We start from the raw sequence: 11,643 nt of genomic DNA on the forward strand, positions 1-11,643 counted from the left end.
ATTAATGGCACAACAATCTCCTCTAGCCCCAAAGTGCGCTGTCTCTGAGTTACCCTGGACTCATCCCTCTCCTACATACCCCACATTCAGCACCCCCCAGAGTCCTGCCGCTTCCATCTCTGATATACAGTATTCCCACGAGCAGACCCTCTCTCACCCAGGATGCTACTAAGACCCTCATATACTCACTGGTCATCTCCAGATTGGACTACTGTAACCTCCTATCTGGCCTCCCCGACTCCCACCTCTCTCCTCTCCAGTCTGTCCTCAGTGCTGCTGCTCAGGTCAGCTCATCTTCCTCTCCAAACGCTCTACATCTGCCTCCCCTCTCGTACAAGCCCTCCACTGGCTCCCCTTCCCTTCCGATGTCAATTCAAGGTTCCTACACTCACTAATACCCCTTTTACACCAGAGCAAAAACCTGGGTTTTTGCTGGGTCTACCCGGGTCGCAGCTCAGTGTAAAAGGGTCCCTGAAAAATAACCTGGGTCAAGTGACCCAGCAATCCAACCCAGGTAGCTACCAGGGTTGGACCCGGGTAATGGTGCAGTGTAAACGGTGCAACCCGGGTTATCTGACCTGGATCATGCCTAAAATGAGCGGATTGGTGGTTGTGGAGCATTCACCTCCCACTTTTTATGACCTCACAGGTTTAGCAGGGCAGACCTGAGTTCAGTGTGAACAGGGCTGACCTGGGAGTAACCCAGATCAAAGGTGCAGTGTAAATGGGTCTGACCAGGGTTGGAACCATGTCCAAAAACCCAGGTCGGACCTGGGTTTTTGGTGGAAAAGAGGTATTACAAAGCCCTCACCCATTCCTCTCCCATTTACATCTCTGACCTCATCTCCTTTCACTCTCCTGTCCGCTCTCTTCGTTCACTTAATACACGCCACCTTTCATGCCATCTGATTACTTCCTCCCACTCCCGCCTCCAAGATCTTGCCCGTGCTGCTCCCTACCTCTGGAACTCTCTCCCCATCAGACTCTCCACCTCTCTACAAATCTTCAAACGGACTCTCAAGACCCAATACTTCATCATAGCCTTCCAGCTCTCATCGTAACCAAGTGTTGGCTAACCTTGACACTCCAGCTGTTATGGAACTACATAACACAGCATGCACTGCTACAGTTTTGCTATTAGGGCATGCTAAAACTGTGGCAGGGCATGCTGGGATATATAGTTCCACAACAGCTGGAGTGTCAAGGTTAGCCAACACTGTCCTAACCCTTCATGCTCCCTCCTCCCTGCCTACCCCATCTGTGTCACCCATCTGTCTGCCCCTCCCCTTTAGATTGTAAGCTCTCACGAGCAGGGCCCTTTTCCCTCATTTGCTGCTCCTTATACCTTCTTCTACTCCTTACTACCCGCAAGGGCATCTAACACTTCATTGCTGACTCCCTGCTGCTAAGTTTGAGTGTTATGATCACTAATGCATCATATCCTTGTCCTGTATTGTACTGTAAGTCACTGGTTTCTTGTTTATGTACAGCGCTGCAAAACACTTGTGGCGCCATATAAATAAAGGATAATTATAAAGTATATTCCTTCCATGAGGTAGGTGCCTGCTACAAAGGAATTTTTTTTAAGGAATTTGACTCCTAAGGGTAGGAAAAGGGCTAAAACCTCTCCTCCCCCTGTGCAATGTCATGACTGACTGTATCATCCTGGCTGCACCACAGATCATATTCATACACCAACTGCCACCCCAAGTGCTGCCAAACATCACTGGCAGTTGGTGTGGCTCCTCTATTTGTATAGTGAGGGAAGGGAATGTGACAAAAGCAGTGAGGGGAATGTGTTACTACAGGGGTGAGCAGGGGTAATGTGTTTACTAGACAGGTGAGGGAGGGGAATGTGTTACTCCAGCAGTGAGTGAGGGGATGTACTACTATAGAGGTGAAGGATTAATGTGTTACTTTAGGTGGTGAGATGGAAATGGAGACAGCAAATATCTAAGGTCTACCCAGGTGAAACTGGGTACAGCTGCCGGTATTTATATAATGACACTGCTGCTCCATGACAGCCAATGACCTGTTCTAGAACAGTCCCACCTACTCAACATGGACCCTACTTGTTCTAAATATCACAGTACAGAACTGAGCGCAAACCGCCACGCTGCGCTGAATGAGCTGATCCAGAGCGGAGAACTGCTGTACAGGGATAATAGGCCGAACACTCGTACAACTTGCAGAGAATAACAATTGTATGAGCCAAAGATTACAGTCAATTATAAGGACTGTTATTGGGTTTTTTTTGTATTGCCAACTTATTGTCTTTGCCCTTAAATAATCCATAGTAACTTTCCCATCACTCTCTGCATAAGTCATTGAGTCCAGGTTCCTGGGGTCTCTCCGGTCCCCGTGTTGCTCCTCTATGAATATAAGACCGGGATGGTCACTACACAACTAGAACTCATGGGAACACTGCATGATGGTCCTACCCCCACGCTGCTTGTACACAATGGGAGCCCACAGGTCCCACCATCGTCCCTCCTACTATAGAGTCCAGGTCTTCTGAAAACCCTGGAATTAAACGTATCTCGTCATCCTCACACAACACCTCAATAAACCTCTTTCCAGGTATAATGGTTAGATGACACAGGAGATATCTCCTCGGGAGCATGAGAACCCCTGAGCAGATGTGAAAGCCAGACTCCGACCCTGCACAGATGGATATTATCACAGCGTTCACCCATAACACTCCCAATGTCCCTAATCATGGGAAGGACCAGTCTGCTTACATAGGTTTATTGGACCTTGTCACTATTTATCACTGTTGGTCGCAGGTTGTTACATATAGGTCATTCCCTTCTCCATCTAATCAGAACTAATCTAATTCTGATTCCTGGCTTCCATGTCCCCTATACAATATAATGTATAACCTGCCCTTCACCACCTGATGCTGGCCAGCCCCATATCATGAGAGACCTTAGGATACTGCGACGGTCTCCATTAGGCGCCAGTTCTCAGTGTTCCTGGCTTCTTATTGGTCATTTACAAGAAGGCTACTGGAAAATGTCCCAGTATGTACAGGGATGAGACGAGGGGTCAGAGGAGGTGGGAAAATAACGTGTCGTATCCTTTATTTATGTAGCGTCCAAACTTCTGATCGCAGTGACAGGATTCCCCCCTAAAAGTGTTCAGCCGTAGCGGCCCTCACCCCAGATAACTTCCAGGTAGTAACCAGCAGAGTAAGGACAGGAGACACGGCAGACGCAACCTCTGACGGCGGCCCTCACATCTCATTGCGTTATAATAGCAGGGGGACTGGGGACAGCGACAAACAAGAAGAGTCAAAACCATATTTATTACAAAAACAAAAAGGAACGGAGTCATTCCAGGCCAGAAACGCTTCATAACTTAGAAATCATATGCATCATGTATAAAACACCGAGGCCGAGAGCAGAGATGGGCTGGTGCTGGCGCGGGGTCATTGCTGGAAGACAGGAGACAAGGAGTCAGTAACAAGCGCAGGGCGAACAATGGGAGAGCGCCCAGCAATGAGGGCGTGAGGACAGGAACAGAGTAACAGGGGGAATGACAGACAATGGGGGATTAGGGAAGACATGGCAGTAGCTGGGCCCCAGGGTACAGAGATGGGGGAGGGGGGGGGAATGACAGACAATGGGGGATTAGGGAAGACATGGCAGTAGCTGGGCCCCGGAGTACAGACATTGGGGGGGGGGGGGGGGGGAATGACAGACAATGGGGGAATAGGGAAGACATGGCAGTAGCGGGGTCCCGGGGGGGGGGGGCTCTTACTTTTGCCTTGTTCTGTACGGGGAGGTACAGCTTGAATTCTGCAGGGAGCTCGTCCTCTGAATATAGTCGGTCTGAGAAATAAACTCTTCGAATCCGGCAATTTGCATGTATCTAAGAGACAGAAGAGTCGTTATCAGACGTAGCGCTGGGGCACACCCTATGTCTGGGGCACACCCTATGTCTGGGGCAGGCTGGGCAGGAATGAGACTGGTGGGTGTAGTGACTGAAGTACATTAATGTTGGGTGAGGGGCAGCTGGCCAGGAATATAAGCAATGAGACATCAGTCCAGACCTGTACACGTAGGGTTTCTATGTAATTTGTTCCGTACGCCCGGCGGGTGAAATCTGACAAGTTAAACTGAATCTGATTCCATCCATCGTCTAATCTCATTGGCATCGTGCAGATAAACGGCTTCACCCGCGTCGTACTCTGGTAGTTACTGGCTCGGAATCGCCGACGAACATTTTTATCATCCAACACCTGCAGGAATTATACAAATAATGTGTTATAACTCTACATCACCCTACAATGGGAGGGGCTAACTGCAGATCTCCTAGCTCCCTTCTGTCACCCTACAATGGGCGGGGCTAACTGCAGATCTCCTAGCTCCCTTCTGTCACCCTACAATGGGAGGGGCTAACTGCAGATCTCCTAGCTCCTTTCTGTCACCCTACAATGGGAGGGGCTAACTGCAGATCTCCTAGCTCCCTTCTGTCACCCTACAATGGGAGGGGCTAACTGCAGATCTCCTAGCTCCCTTCTGTCACCCTACAACGGGAGGGGCTAACTGCAGATCTCCTAGCTCCCTTCTGTCACCCTACAATGGGAGGGGCTAACTGCAGATCTCCTAGCTCCCTTATGTCACCCTACAACGGGAGGGGCTAACTGCAGATCTCCTAGCTCCCTTCTGTCACCCTACAATGGGAGGGGCTAACTGCAGATCTCCTAGCTCCCTTCTGTCACCCTACAATGGGAGGGGCTAACTGCAGATCTCCTAGCTCCCTTCTGTCACCCTACAACGGGAGGGGCTAACTGCAGATCTCCTAGCTCCCTTCTGTCACCCTACAACGGGAGGGGCTAACTGCAGATCTCCTAGCTCCCTTATGTCACCCTACAACGGGAGGGGCTAACTGCAGATCTCCTAGCTCCCTTCTGTCACCCTACAACGGGCGGGGCTAACTGCAGATCTCCTAGCTCCCTTCTGTCACCCTACAATGGGAGGGGCTAACTGCAGATCTCCTAGCTCCCTTCTGTCACCCTACAATGGGAGGGGCTAACTGCAGATCTCCTAGCTCCCTTCTGTCACCCTACAATGGGAGGGGCTAACTGCAGATCTCCTAGCTCCCTTCTGTCACCCTACAACGGGAGGGGCTAACTGCAGATCTCCTAGCTCCCTTCTGTCACCCTACAATGGGAGGGGCTAACTGCAGATCTCCTAGCTCCCTTATGTCACCCTACAACGGGAGGGGCTAACTGCAGATCTCCTAGCTCCCTTATGTCACCCTACAACGGGAGGGGCTAACTGCAGATCTCCTAGCTCCCTTCTGTCACCCTACAATGGGAGGGGCTAACTGCAGATCTCCTAGCTCCCTTCTGTCACCCTACAATGGGAGGGGCTAACTGCAGATCTCCTAGCTCCCTTCTGTCACCCTACAACGGGAGGGGCTAACTGCAGATCTCCTAGCTCCCTTCTGTCACCCTACAATGGGAGGGGCTAACTGCAGATCTCCTAGCTCACTTCTGTCACCCTACAACGGGAGGGGCTAACTGCAGATCTCCTAGCTCCCTTCTGTCACCCTACAACGGGAGGGGCTAACTGCAGATCTCCTAGCTCCCTTCTGTCACCCTACAATGGGAGGGGCTAACTGCAGATCTCCTAGCTCCCTTCGGTCACTCTACAATGGGAGGGGCTAACTGCAGATCTCCTAGCTCCCTTCGGTCACCCTACAATGGGAGGGGCTAACTGCAGATCTCCTAGCTCCCTTCTGTCACTCTACAATGGGAGGGGCTAACTGCATATCTCCTAGCTCCCTTCTGTCACCCTACAAAGGGAGGGGCTAACTGCAGATCTCCTAGCTCCCTTCTGTCACCCTACAACGGGAGGGGCTAACTGCAGATCTCCTAGCTCCCTTCTGTCACCCTACAATGGGAGGGGCTAACTGCAGATCTCCTAGCTCCCTTCTGTCACCCTACAACGGGAGGGGCTAACTGCAGATCTCCTAGCTCCCTTCTGTCACCCTACAATGGGAGGGGCTAACTGCAGATCTCCTAGCTCCCTTCTGTCACCCTACAATGGGAGGGGCTAACTGCAGATCTCCTAGCTCCCTTCTGTCACTCTACAATGGGAGGGGCTAACTGCATATCTCCTAGCTCCCTTCTGTCACCCTACAATGGGAGGGGCTAACTGCAGATCTCCTAGCTCCCTTCTGTCACCCTACAAAGGGAGGGGCTAACTGCAGATCTCCTAGCTCCCTTCTGTCACCCTACAACGGGAGGGGCTAACTGCAGATCTCCTAGCTCCCTTCTGTCACCCTACAATGGGAGGGGCTAACTGCAGATCTCCTAGCTCCCTTCTGTCACCCTACAACGGGAGGGGCTAACTGCAGATCTCCTAGCTCCCTTCTGTCACCCTACAACGGGAGGGGCTAACTGCAGATCTCCTAGCTCCCTGCTGTCACCCTGCAGTGGGAGGGACTCCGGTCTCATAGCTTCCTGTTGTCTGTCACCCTGCAGTAGGTGGAGTCATGAGTGGGAGGGACTTACCTGAACCTCAAAGGTGAAATATTTTTTCAGATTCTTGATGATCATTACCAGGAATGGCAGCTTGATGCCCAGGGTCTTCTTGGGGTCTGCCGGACAGGTTATATATGTGGTGCTGAAACAAGACACAGAGGGCAGATCAGATACCCAAATTACTCAGTATAGCTCTCCAGGATCCCCGGGCACAGGATGTAACATATGGGTGTTCTATATCTCAGAGGATACATCTCAGTATAGCTCACCCCCCGGGCACAGGATATAACATATGGGTGTATTATATCTCAGGGGATACATCTCAGTATAGATCACCCCCCGGGCACAGGATGTAACATATGGGTGTTCTATATCTCAGGGGATACATCTCAGTATAGCTCACCCCCCGGGCACAGGTTGTAACATATGGGTGTTCTATATCTCAGGGGATACATCTCAGTATAGCTCACCCCCCGGGCACAGGATGTAACATATCTATGCTCTATATCTCAGGGGATACATCTCAGTATAGCTCACCCCCCGGGCACAGGATGTAACATATGTATGTTCTATATCTCAGGGGATACATCTCAGTATAGCTCACCCCCCGGGCACAGGATGTAACATATGTATGTTCTATATCTCAGGGGATACATCTCAGTATAGCTCACCCCCCGGGCACAGGATGTAACTTATGGGTGCTCTATATCTCAGGGGATACATCTCAGTATAGCTCACCCCCCGGGCACAAGATGTAACATATGGGTGTATTATATCTCAGGGGACACATCTCAGTATAGCTCACCCCCCGGGCACAGGATGTAACATATGTATGTTCTATATCTCAGGGGATACATCTCAGTATAGCTCACCCCCCGGGCACAAGATGTAACATATGGGTGTATTATATCTCAGGGGACACATCTCAGTATAGCTCACCCCCCGGGCACAGGATGTAACATATGTATGTTCTATATCTCAGGGGATACATCTCAGTATAGCTCACCCCCCGGGCACAGGATGTAACATATGGGTGTATTATATCTCAGGGGATACATCTCAGTATAGCTCACCCCCCAGGCACAGGATGTAACATATGTATGTTCTATATCTCAGGGGATATATCTCAGTATAGCTCACCCCCCGGGCACAGGATGTAACATATGGGTGCTCTATATCTCAGGGGATACATCTCAGTATAGCTCACCCCCCGGGCACAGGATGTAACATATGGGTGCTCTATATCTCAGGGGGTACAGCACAGTATAGCTCACCCCCCGGGCACAGGATGTAACATATGGGTGTTCTATATCTCAGGGGATACATCTCAGTATAGCTCACCCCCCGGGCACAGGATATAACATATGGGTTCTCTATATCTCAGGGAATACATCTCAGTATAGCTCACCCCCCGGGCACAGGATGTAACATATCTATGCTCTATATCTCAGGGGATAGATCTCAGTATAGCTCACCCCCTGGGCACAGGATGTAACATATGTATGTTCTATATCTCAGGGGACACATCTCAGTATAGCTCACCCCCCGGGCACAGGATGTAACATATGGGTGTATTATATCTCAGGGGATACATCGCAGTATAGATCACCCCCCGGGCACAGGATGTAACATATGGGTGTATTATATCTCAGGGGATACATCGCAGTATAGATCACCCCCCGGGCACAGGATATAACATATGGGTGTTCTATATCTCAGGGGATACATCTCAGTATAGCTCACCCCCCGGGCACAGGATGTAACATATGTGTGTTCTATATCTCAGGGGATACATCTCAGTATAGCTCACCCCCCGGGCACAGGATGTAACATATGTGTGTTCTATATCTCAGGGGACACATCTCAGTATAGATCACCCCCCCGGGCACAGGATGTAACATATGTATGTTCTATATCTCAGGGGATACATCTCAGTATAGCTCACCCCCCGGGCACAGGATGTAACATATGGGTGTATTATATCTCAGGGGATACATCGCAGTATAGATCACCCCCCGGGCACAGGATATAACATATGGGTGTTCTATATCTCAGGGGATATATCTCAGTATAGCTCACCCCCCGGGCACAGGATATAACATATGGGTGTTCTATATCTCAGGGGATACATCTCAGTATAGCTCACCCCCCGGGCACAGGATATAACATATGTATGTTCTATATCTCAGGGGATACATCTCAGTATAGATCACCCCCCGGGCACAGGATGTAACTTATGTATGTTCTATATCTCAGGGGATACATCTCAGTATAGCTCACCCCCCGGGCACAGGATGTAACATATGTATGTTCTATATCTCAGGGGACACATCTCAGTATAGATCACCCCCCGGGCACAGGATGTAACATATGTATGTTCTATATCTCAGGGGATACATCTCAGTATAGCTCACCCCCCGGGCACAGGATGTAACATATCTATGCTCTATATCTCAGGGGATACATCTCAGTATAGATCACCCCCCGGGCACAGGATGTAACATATGGGTGTATTATATCTCAGGGGATACATCTCAGTATAGATCACCCCCCGGGCACAGGATGTAACATATGGGTGTATTATATCTCAGGGGATACATCTCAGTATAGATCACCCCCCGGGCACAGGATGTAACATATGGGTGTATTATATCTCAGGGGATACATCTCAGTATAGATCACCCCCCGGGCACAGGATGTAACATATGGGTGTTCTATATCTCAGGGGATACATCTCAGTACAGCTCACCCCCCGGGCACAGGATGTAACATATGGGTGTATTATATCTCAGGGGATATATCTCAGTATAGCTCACCCCCCGGGCACAGGATGTAACATATGGGTGTATTATATCTCAGGGGATACATCTCTGTATAGCTCACCCCCCGGGTACAGGTTATAACAAATGGGTGTTCTATATCTCAGGGGATACATCTCAGTATAGCTCACCCCCCGGGCACAGGATGTAACATATCTATGCTCTATATCTCAGGGGATACATCTCAGTATAGATCACCCCCCGGGCACAGGATGTAACATATGGGTGTATTATATCTCAGGGGATACATCTCAGTATAGATCACCCCCCGGGCACAGGATGTAACATATGTGTGTTCTATATCTCAGGGGATACATCTCAGTACAGCTCACCCCCCGGGCACAGGATGTAACATATGGGTGTATTATATCTCAGGGGATATATCTCAGTATAGCTCACCCCCCGGGCACAGGATGTAACATATGGGTGTATTATATCTCAGGGGATACATCTCTGTATAGCTCACCCCCCGGGTACAGGTTATAACAAATGGGTGTTCTATATCTCAGGGGATATATCTCAGTATAGCTCACCCCCCGGGCACAGGATGTAACATATGGGTGTATTATATCTCAGGGGATATATCTCAGTATAGCTCACCCCCCGGGCACAGGATGTAACATATGTATGTTCTATATCTCAGGGGATACATCTCAGTATAGCTCACCCCCCGGGCACAGGATGTAACATATCTGTGTTCTATATCTCAGGGGATATCTCTCAGTATAGCTCACCCCCCGGGCACAGGATATAACATATGGGTGTTCTATATCTCAGGGGATACATCTCAGTATAGCTCACCCCCCGGGCACAGGATGTAACATATGGGTGTTCTATATCTCAGGGGATACATCTCAGTATAGCTCACCCCCCGGGCACAAGATGTAACATATGGGTGTATTATATCTCAGGGGACACATCTCAGTATAGCTCACCCCCCGGGCACAGGATGTAACATATGTATGTTCTATATCTCAGGGGATACATCTCAGTATAGCTCACCCCCCGGGCACAGGATGTAACATATGGGTGTATTATATCTCAGGGGATACATCTCAGTATAGCTCACCCCCCAGGCACAGGATGTAACATATGTATGTTCTATATCTCAGGGGATATATCTCAGTATAGCTCACCCCCCGGGCACAGGATGTAACATATGGGTGCTCTATATCTCAGGGGATACATCTCAGTATAGCTCACCCCCCGGGCACAGGATGTAACATATGGGTGCTCTATATCTCAGGGGGTACAGCACAGTATAGCTCACCCCCCGGGCACAGGATGTAACATATGGGTGTTCTATATCTCAGGGGATACATCTCAGTATAGCTCACCCCCCGGGCACAGGATATAACATATGGGTTCTCTATATCTCAGGGAATACATCTCAGTATAGCTCACCCCCCGGGCACAGGATGTAACATATCTATGCTCTATATCTCAGGGGATAGATCTCAGTATAGCTCACCCCCTGGGCACAGGATGTAACATATGTATGTTCTATATCTCAGGGGACACATCTCAGTATAGCTCACCCCCCGGGCACAGGATGTAACATATGGGTGTATTATATCTCAGGGGATACATCGCAGTATAGATCACCCCCCGGGCACAGGATGTAACATATGGGTGTATTATATCTCAGGGGATACATCGCAGTATAGATCACCCCCCGGGCACAGGATATAACATATGGGTGTTCTATATCTCAGGGGATACATCTCAGTATAGCTCACCCCCCGGGCACAGGATGTAACATATGTGTGTTCTATATCTCAGGGGATACATCTCAGTATAGCTCACCCCCCGGGCACAGGATGTAACATATGTGTGTTCTATATCTCAGGGGACACATCTCAGTATAGATCACCCCCCCGGGCACAGGATGTAACATATGTATGTTCTATATCTCAGGGGATACATCTCAGTATAGCTCACCCCCCGGGCACAGGATGTAACATATGGGTGTATTATATCTCAGGGGATACATCGCAGTATAGATCACCCCCCGGGCACAGGATATAACATATGGGTGTTCTATATCTCAGGGGATATATCTCAGTATAGCTCACCCCCCGGGCACAGGATATAACATATGGGTGTTCTATATCTCAGGGGATACATCTCAGTATAGCTCACCCCCCGGGCACAGGATATAACATATGTATGTTCTATATCTCAGGGGATACATCTCAGTATAGATCACCCCCCGGGCACAGGATGTAACTTATGTATGTTCTATATCTCAGGGGATACATCTCAGTATAGCTCACCCCCCGGGCACAGGATGTAACATATGTATGTTCTATATCTCAGGGGACACAT

General features: G+C 49.6%; 1 protein-coding gene across 1 annotated transcript in view; it reads right to left on the reverse strand.

Annotated features, from left to right (window-relative positions):
- Positions 1-3,288: 3,288 nt before the first annotated feature.
- CFAP20 (cilia and flagella associated protein 20) overlaps positions 3,289-11,643 on the reverse strand; it is a 22,763-nt gene continuing 14,408 nt past the window's right edge. The window contains exons 3-6 of the mRNA XM_088448589.1: positions 6,527-6,638; positions 4,055-4,243; positions 3,763-3,873; positions 3,289-3,436 (exon numbers count right to left, since the gene is read on the reverse strand). Of these exons, the coding sequence (XP_088304715.1) occupies positions 3,431-3,436; positions 3,763-3,873; positions 4,055-4,243; positions 6,527-6,638 (418 nt within the window). The 3' untranslated portion in view covers positions 3,289-3,430. The remainder of the gene's footprint in view (positions 3,437-3,762; positions 3,874-4,054; positions 4,244-6,526; positions 6,639-11,643) is intronic.

Source organism: Taudactylus pleione, unplaced genomic scaffold (genome assembly GCF_031769625.1).
Source record: "Taudactylus pleione unplaced genomic scaffold, aTauple2 ptg000460l, whole genome shotgun sequence".
Classification (NCBI taxonomy): domain Eukaryota; kingdom Metazoa; phylum Chordata; class Amphibia; order Anura; family Myobatrachidae; genus Taudactylus; species Taudactylus pleione.